At 52.9% G+C, this 21,500-nt stretch overlaps 1 protein-coding gene across 1 annotated transcript in view; it reads right to left on the reverse strand.

Moving 5' to 3' along the window:
* INPP5D (inositol polyphosphate-5-phosphatase D) overlaps positions 1-21,500 on the reverse strand; it is a gene marked incomplete at its 5' end in the record, with an annotated part of 131,392 nt that overhangs the window by 13,690 nt on the left and 96,202 nt on the right. The window contains 11 exons of the mRNA XM_082658363.1: positions 218-305; positions 1,414-1,496; positions 2,838-2,951; positions 5,394-5,479; positions 9,411-9,496; positions 14,328-14,416; positions 14,585-14,693; positions 16,200-16,338; positions 16,883-16,979; positions 20,772-20,889; positions 21,300-21,496. Coding sequence (XP_082514489.1) covers positions 218-305; positions 1,414-1,496; positions 2,838-2,951; positions 5,394-5,479; positions 9,411-9,496; positions 14,328-14,416; positions 14,585-14,693; positions 16,200-16,338; positions 16,883-16,979; positions 20,772-20,889; positions 21,300-21,496 — 1,206 coding nt within the window. The remainder of the gene's footprint in view (positions 1-217; positions 306-1,413; positions 1,497-2,837; positions 2,952-5,393; positions 5,480-9,410; positions 9,497-14,327; positions 14,417-14,584; positions 14,694-16,199; positions 16,339-16,882; positions 16,980-20,771; positions 20,890-21,299; positions 21,497-21,500) is intronic.

The raw sequence follows: 21,500 nt of genomic DNA on the forward strand, positions 1-21,500 counted from the left end.
GCTCCATAGGTGGGAGGTGTTGTGGCGGCTCGCTGTCAGTCCCAGGAGCCTGATGGGGTCGGAAGGATAGCTTTCCAGTATCTGTCCCTCTGGCAGCACAGGGATGGGGAACAGAGCAGCCGGTAGGCTTTTGTGAAGGAGATACCACTGCTTCCCTTACATCAGAGGCCTCGATCAGCAGGTGTGACACCTGCAGCCCCTGTCCTGGAACCCTTACCGTAGGATTCGTCACTGTCAGAGGACTTAATGCTTATCAGGATGTGCTGGTCCAGCAGGTACTCGGGGTCAGAGATGATGGGCTTCAGCTGCAGAGAGAAGGGCACAGGATTAGCTTGGACAGGTGGGGGACAGGTGGGTGAGGGTTGCCAGCCCAGAGGAGGGGAATGCATGGGAAAAAGGACTGTAGACGTTCTTTTTAAACAAATTCGAATCCCTGATTTTCTTGCCCCTAGAGAGCAGGAAGGAACCCATGTGTCCACCCTGCACAGCAAGGCGGGCTTAACCCCGTCACACTGCGCCCCGGCCCCGGGGAGAGGGCCTGACTCCAAACATGCCTCACCCCCCTGCCTCCCTGCCCTTCCTCTGCCCACCCCAGGTCCAAGGGGGATGGGGCCGGGCCGATACACAGACTCTGGTGGGACCAGGAGCCAGGTCTGAACGCACCCCACTCCCTGCCCCCCAGCAGGGTACAGCCCTCTCCTCGGCCCCCTCCCGGGGTGGAGCTGCATTGAAGGGGGCACCATGGGGCCTGCCCTGCATCTGGGCAGGAGGAGGTCTGTGTCCACCTGCAGTGGAGCCCCTCGCGTGGGCCTGGACCGTCCTGTGGGTTGTTGGAGGGTGACTCCGCGAGGGACAGACACACATCCTGGATTCACTCCTACATGCTGGCTACAACTTGTGACCTTCTCACACCTTAAGCCTTCCTCGTGCAGACCCCAACACAGTAAGGCCTAATGAAAAGGTCCCAGGCTGCCCCTTTCCTTTCCATCCACAGATACCAAGACACCCCTTGTGCAGGCCTCTGGGTGCATGCTGACTGACAGGATGGACTCTATCTCCATTCAGAAAGTTCCAGAACATCACTGCAGCCGCGTGACCATGAACAAGCCTCTCTGGGATCTGCTTCCGGTCCTTTCTCTGTAAAGTCACCTGGTCAGATGAGGCACCCTCCAGATCCCGTCCACCATCCATCAGGGGAATCGAAATTCATTTAGGAATATTGGGGCCACTAGGCTCAGGCCCATGTTTAACCACTGCTGGGAAGGGCGTCATAAGCTGCCTTGAAAGAGAGGCAGCCTCTCCTGCATTTGGCCCGTGGGATTCCCACCCGCTCTGGTCAGGCCTGGCCAGAGCTCCGCCACTGGCCAGCAACGCTGGCTGACGAACGTAAAATCCTCCCTGTGCTTGAATTACCTTTGGAAGGGTCTCGCCAAACTTCACTACCAACTCCCCTTCACTTCCTTCTTCATTTTCTCCTTCCTGACTCTTGACGAAACCTGTCCGAGGATAAGAAGGCTGGCTTTCAGAAAACAGCACAAGAACCGGGCAGAGAAGACTCCTTGGGTTGTCCCACCAGGACCAGTGACGAGACCCTCCTTCCTCTTGTATCTGCAGGGGCCGCAGCACCGTCTAGGAGTCAGGCTTGTTGGGGATTTTGTTTTGGTGCACGGGATGGTCATTTGCCAACAGGGTCTAATTATTTTTAGGAGACTCAGAGGTTCCCCTCCTTTTTGGCTCCACTTTGCAACAAACCAGGCAACAAAGAAATCATCACATCACAGGCAAGGAGATTAGGAAACATGATGGTTCCTCCCACTCAAGATAGCAGCCTTTTGAAATGCTAATTTAAGCTTCCTAATATGCTGTTTCCATAGAAATGTATGCAAATGCCTTGATATTTTATTAAAAACACCCGCACAAAAATCCTCATCATTTTTGGAAGTGCTCTGCCCTTGCTGGGTGAACTGGGACCTGGAGACTTCCTGGAGAAGGCGGATCTGTCACCAGCCCAGGCTGGGTCTGAGGAGGAATGAGGGCGGGGCAACACTGCAGCTGGTGGCACAGGTGGTCCTGTTCCCAATTTCTGGAAGCATCTGTCATCCCGTCACAAAATGCCTCCTTCTGTGGTGTTGGTTTGCCAGCCTCTCCCCCCGCCCCCCAGCCCCCGACCATCTCAGCAAGGAGAGCTAGAAACCACACAGGTGCCCTCACCGTGGGACAGCTTTAGACAATATGCCTAGAAATGTCACCTAGAAAGGGTGTTTCCTAAACAGTTTGTGTGAACTGCTGCTGGCTGTTGGGCGGCCGTCCATCTCTAGTTTGCTTTTGGATGCTCAGACCACCTGAGAAAGATGCCTGTGATGTAGCAAAGAGCAGAGGACCCCGGGGCAAGAACAAGCGATTACCAGCAGCCGCTCTGGCCCCAGCACTGGCTTCCACAAGCTCTGGACCTTTGCGCAAGACCCTCTGGTTGAGTTGGAGCCCCGGCTTGGAGGACCCTCGAGTGGGCTAAACTCTGCCCGGAGGGGCAAGGAGAGGGTCCAGCTGCCCAGCTGTCTACAAGGGGCCGAGGGGTCTGTGCACCAGTGACTGACCCGTCCCTGGGGCTGGAGCAGCAGTATCGCGGGATACTGGGGGCCCCTGTAGTAACTGGGTGTCTCCTTGTACCGTCCACCTGCACCTGCAGCCCCACTCTGTGACACCCACCCCCACCCCCGGCCCGCTTTGAGGCTGATCCGTAGTCTTTCCCAGAGAGCGGAGAAAGGCACCATCAATGACAAGGCTTTTGTGGAAGAGCCGTGCCTGTCCCCCTAAGAGGCATTTCAGCAAGCACGTACTCTCCAAGCAGCTCGAGTGGAACTCCAGGTAGAATTTGGTCTGGGATTTGGTCTTCAGTGTGGCGTAGCACCTGAGAAACTCAATCTGCCCTTGGCTGTCGACAGTCCCGGGGCCTGGAACAGGTGAGAACAGAGATTCGGTTCCACAACGTGTCTGGAGATGGAGTGTTTCAAACCAGCCCCCGGACACCGAGCTCCTTCCTAGGGTCCAGGGAAGTTGAGAGTCTAAGTGGAAGGAGAGGTTTCTCCTGAAATCCCACCACCCACACCAAGCATCCCCGATGATGGTAACAGCCTCTCTGACGAATCAAAGCTGGTGCAGAGCAGAGCGGGAAGAGTTCTACGCTCAGCTTTGCCACCAAAGTTGTATGGCCTTGGGAATGCCTCAGCCTCCCCATGGGTTCTTGCAAAGAGAGCTTGTGTACTGACTGCTCAGGCGCCTGACACCCAAATCTGTCTCATTTCTTTTTTTTTTTTTTTGCCCATTTTTGTTTATTTTTTTTACATCTTTATTGGAGTATAATTGCTTTACAATGGTGTGTTAGTTTCTGCTTTATAACAAAGTGAATCAGTTATACATATACGTATGTTCCCATATAATCTGTCTCATTTCTAAGTTCACGTAGTGAGGGATGCCTGTTCCCCTTCCTCGGGCAAAGTTACCCCTGCTGCTTACTCTGAGCTCCTTCTGTTTACCTGTACCCAGGTAACTTGCAGGTATGCTCTTCATTTAGATGATGCTTTTGCAAGTGTCCTTAGGCTGGCTTTGAACAGTGTTCTGTCCCTCCATATAAATTCTGAGCCACCAGAGAGCAGGGACACACATTCCCTTCCTCTATCCCTCCCATCCTTCCTGCTTTCCTTTCTTTTTCTTCTTCCCTTTATTGAAGACAAACTGACAAATATAATTGTGTATACTTAAAGTGTACAACGCGATGACTTGATATACATATACACTCCGAAATGATTATCAAGATCAAGATAACTAACACATCCGTCACCTCATATAATTAACTGTGTGGTAAGAACGCTTAGGATCTACTCAGCAGATTTTAAGTGTACAATGCCGTATCATTACCTATGGTCACACCAAGCTGAATTTTAGATCCCTGGAAATTACTCATATTATAACTGGAAATTTGTACCCTTTGACTTACATCTCCTCCCCGCAACCCCACCAGCTCCTGGCAACCATCATTGTACTCTCTGAATGAAGCTGGCTTTTTTTTTTTTTTTTAAAAAAAGATTCCACGTATAAGTGATACTATATATGTATCTTGTACTTGTTTTTCTGTCTGGCTTATTTCACTTAGGCTTCCTTTCTTTTTTTAACTCCCCAGCACCAAGGCCAGGCTCTGCTTGGGTAGACGTTCAACCAACGCTCAATCCCGGCAATCGGTGTTTGTGAGCATCTGCTGTGTGCCGAGTCCCAGTGGAGGGAGGGCAAGGCTCACTCTGGGGATGTGATGAGGGTCCTCATCAAGGCTGTGATGCATAGGCTGCCCCACCAACGCTGTAGGAACTCAGAGACAGGAGAGATGGGTGGGGATTGGAGAAGAGGTGGAAGGTTCTGGAAAGGCACAGTGACCCGAGCTAGGAAAGAGGCAGGATGGTGGGTCAAGGCTTGTATTGAGAGTGGAGGTCACACTGCTGGGGCCATGGATGTTAGACCCAACAGCCTGTGGGCAAGAGTGTCCCAGAAGACAGGGTTCCAGCCTCACCTACACCCCTCAGGGCACCAAGGACACAGAGGAATACAGGCTTTTCCAACCTGTATTGGGCCCTGCACTCAGCCCTCCTAAATGATGTCCGCTGACCACGGAAGTGGGGGGTGGGCAGAGGAGGTGACAACATGGCTCCCCGGTCACCCAGACCCAGGGCTGGACGTGCCACAGACAACACCCAGACCCCTGCCGGGACAAGGCTGGCCTGGCTACCAGGGCCGAGCTGGATTGCTTGAAAAATTACCTGCAAATCTATGGAGTATTATTAACTCTGATGTTTCCCCAAACTCAGTCACCCGCATCCTATCTTCACAATTTTTACCGCCTACCACGCACATGCACTAAGATTGACTTAACGTTTTCTTTAAATAGACTCGCTTTTAAAACTTAAATAATCATATTTAAATAAAAAGGTATATCATAAGACTAAATGGAAAACCAGTGTTTCTTGCCTTACACAGAAGAGTCATATTTAAAACATATTAAAATAAATGCCTTACTAATAAATGTTCATCCATGTCCCACCCGGAATTGTCTTTGGTGGCACATGTGCCACAACCTTGGAAAACACTCATTTCCCCAACTTTAAAGACTGTATTAACACTGAAGCTTAAAAAAAGCTGGCATATTTGCCAAAGACAGCAAGAACATGCTCTGGACTGAAATCATGATGTGGTTTGGACGTGAAGGGACCCGATGGATGGACTGTGGACTTGCCTGGAAGGATAAGCCTTTATCTAACACAGACGACTGATTGCTGCAACCAGAAGATGAGCACCCAGGCCTTCTGTCCGCATGGAGAACAGAGGGATGGACACCACCCACCGCTTACCGTTCTTGGAGACAAACTGGGAGGTGACTCCTGCCTCAAATGTGGCAAAAACAGGGCTGTGGTCACTTGTCATGATGTCACTGGTGCTGCCTGCAGGGGAGGGAAGGAATTTCTGAGCAGGGAAGGAGAAACCCTTCTGGTCAAGCCAAGGATGGCAAACGCATGGCAGAAATCAACTTGCACTTATGGAAGCCTCCAGAAGTGTCATGGTTTTGTACCTGTTGCTCCATTGACCTTCCATAACCACGCTTGAAAGTAGTGAAAGCGTGGGACCCTGTCTCCTCCATGGCTTATTGTGGCTGTAGTAGTTTTTCCTAAAGACTTGTGAGTTTTTAAATACATAGATCACTGCGTGTATGAACTGTGGAGCTTTTTCTGGTCTCAGCATTTTGTTGTATTGATGAAGCACTCACAGCCCAGAGTGGGATGGGGATTCAGGGTCACTGAGCCCATCAGTGAGAAGTGGCACCTTCCACTGAAGGTGCCATTTCAGGAGAGAGTAGAAGGTGATAAAGTGCAGACGCTGAGTGCAGACGATGTTTTTAAGGAGCTTGTGCTTAGATGAGAAGGGAAGGCAGCAGAGCATGTTTGGAGGGGTTAAGAGAAAGAGCAGAGGTCTAGGAATCCTGAGTCCCATGTGCTCTTGATATGTCATGTGGAAATGTCTGGCTGGGTACTCAGGGCTGGAGATCTATCTTCAGATTTGGAGTCATGATGTTAGGTGGAAGCAGAGGCCTCGAGGACGTTTTGGCCCCGCCGGGAAGACATGAAGGATGACAAGAGATGAGGATGAAACTCCAGGACACACCCAGCATCAGTGGGCAAAGGAGACACAGCACAGGAGACCGAGAAGGCAATAAACATATATAAGTCCTTCCCAATAAAGCCTTTACAAATCGGCAAAGAAAAAATAAACATACCACTCCTCTACCAACCAAAGGATGTGGGCAGAAAATTCACAAGAGAAATATAGATGGCCAATAAACAGGAAAAAATAATTGCTCGCTTGCAAACAACCGTCAAAAGACAACTTAAAACAACAGTGAGATGGATGGAGAAAGAGAATGAGAAGAAGAAAGACAGTGGGATGCTGGGACTGGGGACAGTGGGATGCTGGGACTGGGGACAGTGGGATGCTGGGACTGGGGACAGTGGAGGTGCTGGGACTGGGGGCAGTGGGGATGCTGGGACTGGGGACAGTGGAAGTGCTGGGACTGGGGACAGTGAAGGTGCTGGGACTGGGGACAGTGGGGATGCTGGGACTGGACACAGTGGAGGTGCTGGGACTGGGGATAGTGGGGTCGCTGGGACTGGGGACAGTGGAAGTGCTAGGACTGGGGACAGTGAAGGTGCTGGGACTGGGGACAGTGGGGATGCTGGGACTGGGGACAGTGGAGGTGCTGGGACTGGGGACAGTGGGGACGCTGGGACTGAGGATAGTGGGGTCGCTGGGACTGGGAACAGTGGAGGTGCTAGGAACGGGGACAGTGGGGTTGCTGGGACTGGGGACAGTGGAAGCGCTGGGACTAGGGACAGTGGGGTCGCTGGGACTGGGGACAGTGGAAGTGCTGGGACTGGGACAGTGGAGGTGCTGGGAATGGGGACAGTGGGGTTGCTGGGACTGGGGAGAGTGGAAGCGCTGGGACTAGGGACAGTGGGGTTGCTGGGACTGGGGACAGTAGAGGTGCTGGACTGGGGACAGTGGGGATGCTGGGACTGGGGACAGTGGGGTCGCTGGGACTGGGGACAGTGGGGTCACTGGGACTGGGGACAGTGGAAGTGCTGGGACTGGGGACAGTGGAGGTGCTGGGACTGGGGACAGTGGGGATGCTGGGACTGAGGATAGTGGGGTCGCTGGGACTGGGGACAGTGCAGGTGCTGGGAATGGGGACAGTGGGGTTGCTGGGACTGGGGACAGTGGGGTTGCTGGGACTGAGGACAGTAGAGGTGCTGGGACTGGGGACAGTGGGGATGCTGGGACTGGGGACAGTGGGGTCGCTGGGACTGGGGACAGTGGAGGTGCTGGGACTGGGCTAGAAAGAGAGCATGGAGCAAAGGGCCCAGGTGAAAAGCTCATCCAGGCAAGGAGGAGGGCATCCTTTCCCCAAGAGGAGGCAACGTGTAGGAGGGGCAGCAGTCTAAAGCATGCTTGGCCATTGGCAGGAAGAAGTCAGTGAGGATCCGGTGCTGTGTGAAGCAGGAGATGACGGAGGAGCAGGGGTCAGGCTGAGTGAGGGGCTACAAGTTTGTGGTGGCAACAGAAGAGGAGAAGTTAAAGGGTGGACAAGCAGAGTTTTAAAAAATGTTCTTAAAAATACTTTAGATGTTTATTGACCGTGATAGCATTAGCACTACAGTAACTGTGCCTGAAACCTGGGAGGTGGACTCCTACCTAGATGGCCTCCCTATAACCACGCCCTGTGGGTCCACCCTCCCACAGTGAGTCTGGGCTTGGCCAGGTGACTTCCTTTAACCAACAGGACATTGGTAAATGTGTGGCAAGCAGAGACCTAAAAAGTACTTCCACATCCGGGACTGTCAGCTGGGAATCCCAGTACCAGGAAGCAGCAGCCTGAACTAGCCTGCTGGATGATATGCAAATATTAAGGTAGTTGTTACGCAGCAATAGATAACTGATACATGCTATTGATGTCACCACCATGAGACTCAAGCTCAAAGTTTACCCCCATTTCCTGAGCTCTGGACATTCACCCCCTTTTCTTTCCCAATTTTCTGCCCACTCACAACTTATGAGACCCTCCTCCAGCATTCCATGAAATACTGTTAGCAAAATTCCTTACCTCTTCAAACTTTCCCTTCATGTTTCAAACCTGGCCCTTCCTGGAAGTCACTGCAGCCTCCCAGGTGAGGCCTGGCTTTCCTCCCCCTCGCTAATGCACAGCCCAGACAGGGAGCAGCTGTGTCCTCCTAGCTCCTCAATGCCACTTGCAGACGAGTCTCCCTCCTTCTTTCTAAAAACTTCCATGATAGGGTCGTTTTGAAAACCAGATTTAGGCTCAAAAAGCAGTAATGCCACAAGCCACCACTTTCTCCTGAATTTCTGCACAGGGTGGCTGGAAGGCAGACTCGACTGCAGAATTGGCAGGACTCTTGGAGCTGCAGGACGAGGGACAGAGGCAGCGCTGAGAGAGGACCGGGGTGATGGCCGGTGGCAGGAAGGGTCACAGGCCTGGAGAGTGCGGGTGTGGATGGGGTATGAGGAGGGGACATACAAGTGAGAAGGCTGAGTGCAGAGGGTGGGATGTGGGCCTTTGTAGGTTTTGAAGCAGAACAGTTCCTTGGCTGTGGGAGTGGGTTGCCCTTCTGCGCATCTAAAGGGGAGTGGAGTCCCTCCTGGGCACAGAGCTCAGAGCCCAGGGGACTGAAGGGTGCGCGCCTTAAACTAGCCCAGCGTAGCTGCTGTGGTCCCTTCTGAGCAGCAGAAGGCATGCACAAAAGAAAGGAAAGGAAACCAGTTCAACTTTATGGGACCTGAATTGAACGTGGGGATTTGAGGGTCCCCACAGAGGGTGGGAGCCAGGAAGGTGGCCACTGGGCAGCAGCAAAACCTCCACTCTGCGGGGGTGAAACGGGGCTGGATAACTTTTCCATAATTATTTATTTTAATATTGCATCTTGTGTCTTTGTCATCAATTTACCCCAGTTTATCTTTAAATCTCCCCCAAACACTTGTGTGTAGTCATGATATGCATTCGGTTGAACCATATGAATTGCCAATAGTTAATGATTTCTGATCTATGAAAACACCACTTTTATATGGTTCAAACCTAACAGGCTCTTTTCAAAAAAATAAATCTAGATTTATTTTAAAAAGTGCTCCATAATTCAAATGTTTCCCAAACCAGAAGATATTCATTCTGTTGCAGCCCAAGATGGGACAGGATGCATCACCTTTTTAAGGTCACCTGACTGGGGAATGCAGGGAGTTCTCCCATTTTACAGATGGACAGACTGGAGTCCTTCAGTTTAGGGCAGTCAAACCTCTCAACTTGCCACTCACCGTAGGACTGACACACCACGTGCACCAGGGGGTAAGACTTCCAGAGGACTCGGTCACACCAGGAGGGCAAGTTGTACTTCATCTGCAAGTCAAAGTCAAAGCTTTGTAAAATGCCTGCTACTTTAAAAGATACACCGTAAAAGAAGAGGTCGAGGCATTGCATCTGTAATCCTGGATTCATCTGCTGCTGGTTTTTGTAGGATTTCCCCAGAGGTGGCTTTAAACCCTTTCCGCCTGCCTTAAGTCCTGGCTCCACGGCCACGCCCCACACTTTCAGACACCTGGACTCCTGTTTTTTTTTTTTTTTTTTTTTTTTTTTGCGGTACGCGGGCCTCTCACTGTTGTGGCCTCTCCCGCTGCGGAGCACAGGCTCCGGACGCACAGGCTCAGCGGCCATGGCTCACGGGCCCAGCCACTCCGCGGCACGTGGGATCTTCCCGGACCGGGGCACGAACCCGTGTCCCCTGCATTGGCAGGCGGATTCTCAACCACTGCACCACCAGGGAAGCCCTGGACTCCTGTTTTAGAATGAGATCGATTCACCTGGCTGTGCTTCCTTACCCTCCTCACTATTTCAGAATCTCTTGTATTTTTACATTCTCTTACTGTTTTTTTCTGACTCAGATGAACCCCTCTACCCGTACATTCAACCCAGCCACTCACTTTAATAACACACTCCAGCTACCCCCCACACCCATTCATCTACCTATATACTTACCATCCACCCACACACTCATTCACACATCCATCCATCCACTTACCTACCCGTCAACTCACACATCCATCCCTCATCTACCTATCCATCCACCCACCCATCCACCCACCCATCCATCCATCCATCCATCTATCCACTTACCCATCCACATATCCATCCACCCCTCCGCATACCCATCTAATCTTTCAAACAACATGTACTATGATGAGCCCTCTCCAAGCTACACTGTGAGCAAGTGTCCACTGGGTGTGACAGACGAGGCAAACTGGCAATGATAGCAACCCTCCTTAAGGACTATCATTTTCCACTTAAGTTCTAGCTCTTTCTCCTCTGCCTACAAACATAAAAGTTCTCATCCTAAAAGAGCCTTCAGTTACTTTTCTCTTTTCTTCTTTTTGCCAATTTTCTTTCAAGAATGTTCTGTTTCCACTGCCTCTACTTCTGGACTGCCCATTTGCTCTTTTTTAACTTGAGGTACAACCTACATATAGTCAAGTGTAGTGATCTGTACTGTATGGCTCGAGGATCTTTTCCATTTGTATACGCCCACTTCACCACTACCCAGATCAAGATATAGAAAACGTCCATCACCCCAAAGGGTTCCCTCAGGCCCCTTCCTTGTCAATACTGCCTCTGAGAGGCAAACACTACTGGGGCCAATGTCTCCACTGATTAACTTTGCCAACTCTTGAACTTATAAATGGACTTACAGTATATATTCTTTTGCACTTGGCTTCTTTCAACCTTATTCACCCTGCTGCTTGTATAAGTTCTTTCATGTTATTGAGTAGTTGTATTCCATTGTACGTATACACCACATTGATCTATTCTAATGTTGACGGAAATAGGGTTGTTCCCAGTTTTTGGACATTATAAACAAAGCTGCTATAAACACCCTTGTATCTGTCGTTGGGGGAACAAATGCACTACTTTCCCTCAGGTATACAACGAAGTGGAATTGCTGAACAGGGTAGGTGCATGTTTAGATTTCATAGATGCTGCCAAACTGTTACTTCTTAACACTGCAGTTCTCAGCATCGGCTGCTCCGGTGAATTACTGGTGGAGCTTCACAAAGACCCAGAAAGCAGGGCCCCACCCCTGGACCTGCTGCATCAGAACCTCTGGGGAGGGGGTCCAGGCACCTGTATTTCTGAAAAGATTCACCAGTGACTCACCTGCACACTCTTGGTAAAGAGCCACCCTTACCCTCCTGTGGTCTGGATTTCACCTCCAAGACTCCACGTCAACTGTCCTTTCAGTGTCCACCCAACCCCTGAACCCAAGTCCAGCTGCTTGTGCAAGGTTCCAGTGACCACACACGTTCTCCTTGACTCACATTCCATGCTGGTGACCCCTGATCCTGGCAAGTCTCTCAGCCCCGGCTTCTGTGATGCTGCGAGCTGCCTGCTGGGTCCTCCCACCACCTACACACATGGTTCTTCTGTCTCCTTTGTTGTCTCTGCTTCTTCCTCTCCTCTCTCAATGGAGACGACCCGCAAATCTGTCCACAGCTCTTCTATTTTCATCGTCCGTGTACTCCTTAGTGACCTCACCTACTCCCATGATCTGACCATCTTCTCTGTGCACACAACTCCCAAATCTACAACTCAGCCCTGGCATCAGTCTGGTGTTTGCAGCTGCCTTTCGGATGTTTTCTCTGGGATCTTCCAGTCGTGTTATACAGTAAATCTGAAAACAAGCTCTATTTTTCCCCTCCGAGCCAGCCCTGCCTTCTGATTTCACAGTTTCTATCAACGTCAATCAGATCTATCAACATATCCTGCTTTCCTCCTTTTCTTTCATTTTCACGGGCTCCCCTCCCGCTTCGGGCCCAGTTATTTCTCAGCTGGAGCCTCCACACTGGCCTCCTCATTGGTCCCCTGCATCATCCTCATCCTTTACACTGACGCAGACCAGTCTTCTCTGTGTATCACTGTGACAGTGCTAGCCCCTCAGCAGAACTTGCAGTGGCTTCCTGAAACAGGTGCCCATCAAACAGGTGAAGACGCTTTGCCTGGCATCAAGGACCCCCCTCTCTGCCACCTCAGGCCCCAGTTTCTTTCTCCTCATATTCAAATCCAACCAGACCATCCCTTCACTGCCTCCAAATGTACCCCCAGGGACTTGCCCTGAGGGTGCCTTTAAACCAGACGAGCCCAGGCACACAGCAGGCAGTGGGCACCTCACAAGGTGTCCTGTCCCGGGTCTCAGCCTTGTCACGGCAGCAGTGCTGAGTCTGCTCTCCTCCTCTCAGTCTGTGTGTTTTTTTCCTCTAACTCCTGCTTTCTTCTGGCATCTCCCCAACTCTTGGCCTTTCTCTCCCACTTCCATCCAGTCTCCCATGTGCCCCTGAGTCCAGGTCATGCCCAGAATGCTCTCTATTTCCCCAGGTCTCTAGTGGCCCCAGGGAAGCTCATCACTGCAGCACCGCTAACCCCCAGGACCCGGCATGGGGCTGGCTCCCCTGGGTTGGGCCCCAGAAGGGGATGGATGCCAGGATTTCCTGCCTTGGCATCTGCTCTGGCAATTCTTTCTACCTGAAGTGGATCAGGCCCCCTCAGCCCTTGTCTTGTCGAAATCCAAGCACCCTCAGGCACCACAAGTGGCCCCTCTTCAGGAAGCCTCCCCGATCCTTCCCTGCCCTGATGGTCATTTCCCTCTGTGACCTCTCCTCACAGCATTGGGCACCGCATTATATTCTATCTCTGGTTAGTTAGTTGCGTATTTATCTTGTCTTGTCTTTCCTACTACAAACTCTCTGAGGGCAGACATCTGACTCATCTTTGATCTCCCACGACCTAGGACAGCGCCCAGCCCATCATAAGTCATCGATAAATATCTGTTGAACAAGAATGAAGGGCTGCTTTATTGCAGTTTCCGCAAACACTGTTTAGTGGAACACAAGTGGGCTCATAAGATATTAATTGATATTTCATGACCAATTGAGTTTGGCACACGAATTTTCCCATAGAGAACCACATGCTCATAAACCTGTAAAGGCTCTGATAAGTCCTGCAGCAGAGAAGCTTGTGTAATGATGATTGACTTGGCAGATTATCAAATATATTTGAGTACAGGACTTAAAAGAGAGACAAAATATACAAACAGCTCATACAGCCTAATACCAAAAAAGCAAACAACCAAATCAAAAAATGAGCAGAAGACCTGAACAGGCATCTCTCCAAAGAAGACATACAGATGGCCAACAGGTACATGAAAAGATGCTCAGTATCACTAATTATTAGAGAAATGCAAATCAAAACTGCAATGAGGTATCTCCTCACACTGGTCAGAATGGCCATCATCAAAAAGTCTACAAATAAATGCTGGAGAGGGTGTGGAGAAAAAGGAACCCCCCTACACTGTTGCTGGGAATGTAAACTGATACAGCCACTATGGAGAACAGTAATGGAGGTTCCTTAAAGAACTAAAAGGAGAGTTGCCATATCATCATGCAATCCCACTCCTGGGCAAATATCCGGAGAAAACTCTAATTCAAAAAGATACATGCAGGGCTTCCCTGGTGGCCCAGTGGTTGAGAATCTGCCTGCCAATGCAGGGGACACGGGTTCGAGCCCTGGTCTGGGAAGATCCCACATGCTATGGAGCAACTAGGCCCGTGAGCCACAATTACTGAGCCTGTGCGTCTGGAGCCTGTGCTCCATAACAAGAGAGGCCGCGACAGTGAGAGGCCCGCGCACCGCGATGAAGAGTGGCCCCTGCTTGCCGCAACTAGAGAAAGCCCTCGCACAGAAATGAAGACCCAACACAGCCATAAATAAATAAATAAATTAATTAAAAAAAAAAAAAAAAGATACATGCACCCCAATGTTCCTAGCAGCACTATTTACAATAGCCAAGACATGGAAGCAACCAAAGTGTCCATCAGCAGATGAATGGATAAAGAAGATGCGGCACATACACACACACACACACACACGCGCGCGCACGTACACACATGGACAGAAGCGTCATGAGGCAACTGCTTGCAGTGTGCGTGTCTGGTTGCCCAGCCTCTCCTTAGGGGAGGGTTTTGCTCTGTGACACGATCAACATATGATTTCTAGTTTTCTTTCTTTTTTTGTTACCTAGTGGATGAGGGTGCTCTTCACTTCCCATTCACCTTTATGGGCATGGACAAAAGAGGGGTGAGGTGTGCAAGGGGGGTGGAGACGGAGGGCAGGGAAGAGGACTCACCCCCGTGGCTTTCTGCTTAGTGTAGGCGTATTTGTCCCGAGTCAGTCTTTCAAAACGGTAAGTGGGAGCGAATGTGATTTCTTCCTCCTCTGCGACCAAACAAAACCACGGTTTCAGTTTTGATTTCCCATGTTTCACGTCTGGCCAAGTTTCCCTCTTTTCCAGGCATAATCCTTCCCCCGGTGAGGATACTTGGGAAAAGGGGAGACAGAATGCTGGAGGGAGAGGGCCCGCGAGAGAAGGATGGCGGTTCTCACCGAAGTGCAAGAAAACCTTCTGCTCCTTCCTCTCCATGAGCAGCTGGTCATGGGCCAGGAGGTCTGCGTACTGCTGCTGCTTGATCTTCTGGATGATGGCTTCCGCCTCCTGGAGCAAAGACACGGCCAAGCCACTGGTGAGACAACCCTTTCACCCACGTGGTAAGAGGCACGTCGCCACCTTCCTGCCTGGCGCGCCAGGACCCGAGTCCCCGAAGCTGCACGAGGCCCTGGTCCCAGGGACGCTGGGCTGGTGCTTATTTACACTCCACCGTTTTATACGGACAACCCTGCAATCGTAGTGAAATATCAACTCAGTAACATAAGCTCCTGGCTGTTCTAACTTTACGGAGGGATACTATTTTTGTGTACCGACTTCTAGCATCATTTTTATAAGGCTTCTCTAGATGGGTAGGTATGTCTCCCTGGCTGCCTGTTCTCTCTGTGAGACAGCCTGTTGTAAAGCCATGAAAGGATCTGAAACCCCAGCCCCCGAAGCTATGGGCACTGGGCCTCCGTGATCCGGGCTCGGACTCCGAGAGTCAGCGTGATATCGGTGGGGTGTGCCATCCTTGGAATCCAGCTGTCCTCTCTCCTGAGACTTACGTTGCCTACGCTTTGGCGAATGCACCTGGCTGACCTCCCGGGGAGTGATTGGGCGGACGGCCCCTTAAACTGTGAAGGGTCAGGATTTGTGGGGCCTCTGTCCACCCCTCTCCCCTCTGCCTGCTCAGTCAGGAGGGAGAGAAGTAAAGTTCCCGAGGAGCACCCTGTGAGGGAGGGAGTGGCCGGGGAGGCAGAGGGGGGCACAGACGGGCCCTAAAAGCCGCTGTGGCAGCGACAGGCCGAGGAGGCCGAGGGATGTGGGAGGGCTGGGCAAACATCTGGGAGGGGAGTTCAATCCCAACTGGCAGAGGCCTGTAACCAACCCAAGGCCATTTTCTCAGGCCGCTTGTGCTCCAGGAGCCTCTCTCCCCTATAAAATCAGGTCCGTTTCTGCCGTCCCCTCTCCCCTCACAGACAGCAGTGCCAAAGTATTCCTGGTACACAAGGGGCAGACAGTTCTCCTCCCATGCCTGGCCTCTGCCCCATCTTTCAGGAGCAACCGAGTCTCGCTCCAGGCGTGTCCAGGGGCCATGCCTGCCCACTCCCTTCGCAGGGAATCTTTTGCCCTCCCTGAGTGAGCAAGGCCATCTGTGCCATGTGGCCCCTCTGACTGCTGCTCATTGGATGGGCATCCAACTTCAGGAATGCCTTCCTCAGGCTGCCCGGTGACCCATGATTTGGGGAGAAAATGGAGCTGGTCTCTGCAGACTTCAGCCTTTCCTGGGCATCTGGGACTGGCAAGTCAAGGGGCCACTGCTGGTTAGCTAGAGGACCAGAGCGGCAGACAGGTGGTGAGGTGGGGTGGCCAGGACAGTTATGTGGCAGGTAGGCGTGAGCAGAGACCAGCCGTAAAGAAAGGCAGGGGCTCCGTAATGGGACCAGTGTCGAGTCCCGGAGGAGTAGCTGCCTTGGCCCAGCTCGGTCGTGTGTCTCCCTGACCCCCTGCCCTGAGCTAATGCAAGGAGCCTCTGTCCTGCGCATCCCCAGCCCCAGGAGGACGGCCCCTCACCCAGGTGGGCAGCTCCACGCGGTAGTTGAGATCCCCGAGCCAGAAGAGGTGGGTGAAGCGGTGAGTGATGTTAAAGGAGCTCAGCTTCTTGTCTCCCAGAGCCAGAAACCGGAGAATGTTCATATAGTTTTGGTTTCGCCTAATTAAACAAAAAAGCAGCCAGCTTAGCACAGGGGCATCAGTTCCCTGCTGCCCGTGCCAGGAAGTCAGAGGGGACACGTCGGGGAGTGAGACTGAAATCTCCAGCCCTGTGGCAGCAAACCACGCTTATGCAGCCCCTGGGCTGAACTGGGAACACAGGGCGGGGCCCCGGGAGCATCCGCTCCGCAGGGACTCGGAATCATCAGTCTTCTAGATGGCCGTCTGCGTGGCTGGGCCACCAACAGGCAAAATGCCCATCCGTAAGGGCGCCCCGGATGAGGTTTTCCCTTGAGAAACGGAGTGTTGTTTAGGTGTCTGCTGGGTTAGCGACATGAGGAAATGTCTGTTCCGTCCTTTAGGCAAGATTCAGCCACACGTGGATGTAGCTGTACTTGCCTTTGATGAGAACACGGGAAAAGCCCTTAGAGACCGACTGGACAGGGTCCCAGCCAAGGGCTGAGCCGTCCTTATGGTGTTTAGGGTATGAGGTCTGTCTGGGCAAATAACCCCAACCCCTGCTCCGGGGGCATGAGCTCCATTACCTGAGTTTCTTTTCGCTTCCGGAAGTCAGGTGGCTGTTGACAAACCCCAAGGAGGTTCCATTGAACATGAACGATACCCCCACGGCTCCCTTGTTCCCTAAAGGGAGGGGGAGGGAGAAGTCAGAGCATCAAACAGGGAAAGCTGCCTAGTGGGGGGAAATCAAGGTGAAGCAACGTCATTCGTCAGGAGGGAGAGAGCCGCTGCGGGAAAGTGGAGGCCAAGGAAGAGAGCAGAACAGCTTCGTCTGGGGTGGGAGATGGGACAGGTCGTAGGGACTGGGGGGCGAGATTCCTCCAGGACAACAGGAAAATGGGATGAGCGGCCAGCAACCTTGGGGTTCTCAGCAGGGCTGAGGGAGGAGGCTACTGGTGTTAACTCATCCTGGCATCTCCCTCTAAGGGTGGGGGGGTGGGGTGTTAGTTTCTCCACATGCCCAAGCAGGACCATTAGAAGGAACCAGAAACCTTGAGAAGGAGATTCAGAAGGAGGAGACCAGGGCTGGGGGGCAGCGGGTGGTGACCAGCTAACTCCAGATTCCTGGAGAGACCAAAACCCACACTGAGACCAGTGGTCCTCAGAGTATGTTCCCCAAAACAGCATCAGCACCACCTGGGAACTTGCTAGGAGCACACGTCTCAGGCCCCGCCCTGGACCTACTGAATCAGAGCTTCAGAAGTGGGAGCCAGTAATCCATGTCTAGCAAGTCCTCTCTAGGACAGGGGTCAGGCAGACACTGACCCACCACAAGCTGAGAATGGTTTTTATGTTTTTAAACAGTTGGGGAAAAAATCAAAAGAAGAATATTTTGTGACACATTAAAATTGTATGAAATTCAAATTTCAGAGTCTATAACTAACGTCTTATTGGAACACAGTTATGCCTAGACAGAATCCAGTAATTATGACACAGACTGCATGACCTGCAAAGTTTGAAATATTTACTCTCTGGCCTTTTGGAGGAAAAGTCTGCCAACCCTGCTCTAGGTGGTTCTGCCACATGCCGAAGTCTGGGAACCTGCTCCACCCATCACGGCATCTGTGAGCCGTACGTACTGAGCACTTGAGATGTACAGGTCCAGACTGAGATGTAAACGTGTAAAAGACACATCGGAATTGTAAGCCTCGGTAAGGAAGACAGACTGTAAAATATCTCATAAATTTTTATATTGAATACCTATTGAAATGGTAATATTTTGAACGTATGAGGCTTGATAAGATATATTATTAAAATCGACTTCCCTTGTTTCCTTTTCCTGTTTTGAATTTGGTACTCAAAATTTAAAACCACCCAGGTGGCTGACATTCTGTCTGGGCTGGGTAGCAAAAGGGCCCTGGAGATCACCCGGCTCTGCCCCTTGGGACTCAGGGGAGCCACAGCCCAGCCAGTGGCCGAGCCAGGCCAGGTCTCCTGCCCCCCCCCCACTCCGCCGACCCCCACCCCGCCCTGCTCCCCTCGCCCCCAGGAGGCCCCTCCTCTCAGCTTTCTCCCCACCCTGCGGTGCCGCCTGGGTTTAAATCCCTGCCCACCACTTCCTTGTCACAGGGCCTCGGACAGGTTAGGGAACATCACTGCAGCCTCCAGAGCCCTGTCTGCGAATGGGGCTGATGACAGTCCCTGCCCACACAGGGCGCCTGTATTAAGTAATAGCCGGAACGCGTTTAGCACACGGTCTTGCACAGGGTACAAGGTCTTAGCTCTCCAAGAGGTCTTAGATCTTCCGCCGGTCAGCCAGCATTCACCGAGCTCCTGCCCTGTGCTGACCATGGCGGGGAGCCATTCTGGGGGAGGTAAGGAGGGAGACCAGCCCCAGGAGACGGGGGAGGGGAGGTGGGGGGGATTGGTACAGGGGAACTCCTCCACCTCCAAGCTGCCCTCCGACTGCCCAGGACTCCTGCCTCCTTCTCTGGCCTTGTCCCATCACCCACTAGAGCTGAGCCCAGGGACCACGGGGCCTTGGCTTCGCTGCTCCCCCTGCGTGGAACACCCCGCCCACGAGGACCCTTCTCTGCCCTCGGACTTGGGTCCCAATGCCCCGCTGTCAGAGGCCCCTGGACGCCGTCTCAGGTAGTACTTGGATCTGCTCTAGTCCCCGCCACACACGCTTTGCCGCCGCTCACTCCCGCAAGCGTCCCGCCGCCCGTCTGTCCGTGGGAGCAGGCCGCCGCGTGCGGTGGTCAGGAGCCCAGGCCCAGCGCCGTGCCGCGGGGCTGGGGGCACACTCGGCTCCGTCCGGGAACCAGGGCTGGGGCAGCGGCCGGGGGGAGGCCGGCCTTGTGTCGGGCGGTCGGAGCGCGGTGCAGGCTGGGGAAGGGCTGGTGGGAGGGGGCGGGCAGCCCAGGCAGCCGAGGATCGAGGACTGGAGGAGGTTCCTGGGCAGCAGAGGGCATGGGCTTCAGAGCAGGGCCGCTGCCACAGGAAGGAAGGGGGGCGGGTGGGCGTGGACGCGGGCAGCTTGCGGTCTGTCAGCAGAAAGGCTGAGAGGGCTTTTCACGTTCAACTGCAGCGGTTATTCTATTTCCTCTTACCTCTGGGGCTCTGTCCTGTCCTTGACACCAGCCACCAGAAACCGCTGGCCTCGCCCTCAGCTCCACCCACGGCCCCCGGGTGGGTGCACCTGCCCTCACACACTCACCGTCACACACAGACTGACACACTGACACACACAGACCGACAGACTCACACACGCACACACTGACAGACTGACAGACTCACACACACACAGTGGCAGACACAGACACACACAAACCGACAGACTCACACACACACTCACACACGCAGACTGACAGACTCACACAGACTGACAGATTCACACACACACAGTGACAGACTCACACACACACAGACTGACAGACACACACAGGCTGACAGACTCATTCACACACACAGACTCATACACACAGACAGACTCACACACACACAGTGACAGACTCACACACACACAGACATACACACAGACTCACACAGACTGACAGACTCACACACACACACAGACACACACAGACACACACACACAGACTCATACACACAGATTCACACACAGACACACACACAGTGACAGACTCACACACACACAGACACACACACAAACTGACAGACACACACACACACAGACACACACACACACAGATTCTCACACACACACACACAGATTCTCACACACACACAGACACACACACACACACAAACTGACAGACTCACACACACAGACTGACAGATTCACAAACACACACACATACACACACACACACACACTCACACTCACACTCACAGGCATGCAGCCCTCTGCTGTTTTCAGTTCTCTGAAGCACTGTGACTGGTCCCCACAGGCTCAGCTGATACCAGTGTTTCCACCTCCAACCTGAGTCTGTCTAGATCTAGACCAGGGATCATAACCTACAGTCTGTGGCCAAACTGAACCTACGACTTGCTCGTAAATACAGTTTTCTAGAACACGGCTGCGCTCATTCATGTTCCTGCTGTCTGTGGCTACTCTCTTGTGTCAGCAGCAGGGCTGAGGAGTTGCACATGGACTGAAAAGCCTAAAATACTTACTACCTGGCCCTTCACAGCATGTCTGTCAACCCCTGTCCTCGGTCCGTGACACTCAAGGTAAGGTCCGTGCGCTAGCAGTGCTGACACCACCTGGGAGCTCGTTGGAAACACAGAATGTCGGGCTCCTCCTGAGATGTACTGAGTCAGAACCCACGTTCTGCCAGACCCCCAGAAGCACTGGTGTAGACCCCGAGCACGTTTAGGCCAGGAGGACCGCCCACCCCAGGTGGGATGGACACGCGAGCGTCGGCTGGAGCGAGCTTATGTGGAACGCGGCCCCCCGCTCACCCACCCCCCTGCTCACCCCCCACTCCGCTCACCCACCCCCCCGCTCACCCAGCGTGTTGGCGATGCCCGTCTTCACGTTGTTGGTGCAGACATGGCTAATCCTGTTCTCGTGCTCCGGCTTGGCCAGCACCGCTATGCGGATGTTCCAGAGGGTGTGGATGGCGACCTGGCGGGGAGGACAAGGCTGTGACCCTGGGCCAGGACACAGTGCTTGACCCCAGAGCAAGAGATTCACACCCATCCCTCGCCCCAGGTGTGGGGCGCCCTGTCTGTAGTCCGTACACTTTGGGGGACTCCTAAGGATGCCTCACAGATGAGACAAAGGGTCTTGGAGATGAGAGCCGGCACTGATGAGATTTCGATGAAGTAAAGATGACCTACAAGCTCAGGCAGGGAAGAGGGAGGACCCCAGTGATGAGCAATGCTCACGGACCCCATTAATTTCTGGATACAGGTGCCCCTCTCTGGCCCTGGAAGCGGCGGGGCCCACTGAGCACATTCTTGCTTCTGAGATGCTCCTGGGTTTGCCCAGCCCACTGCCCCAGAGTCCCACCCAGGACTGTGGCCACTGCTCACTGTTTTAAAAGTCATGCTGGTGATTTCTTGCAGGGAATGTTTGAGTATCTCCAGCCACTCCTTCTCTCCCAGGGGGTCCTCCTGGGTGCCGATCACGTAAATGTCATGGGGGATGTAATCAGCAGAGTCATCCCGCGTCTTTCCCTGCCCCTTGGAGAGAAACCAGGACGTGATCTTCTTGGGAGGGGGGGCGTTACCTTC

The sequence above is a fragment of the Grampus griseus genome (assembly GCF_964374135.1).
Source record: "Grampus griseus genome assembly, chromosome: 7".
Lineage (NCBI taxonomy): Eukaryota > Metazoa > Chordata > Mammalia > Artiodactyla > Delphinidae > Grampus > Grampus griseus.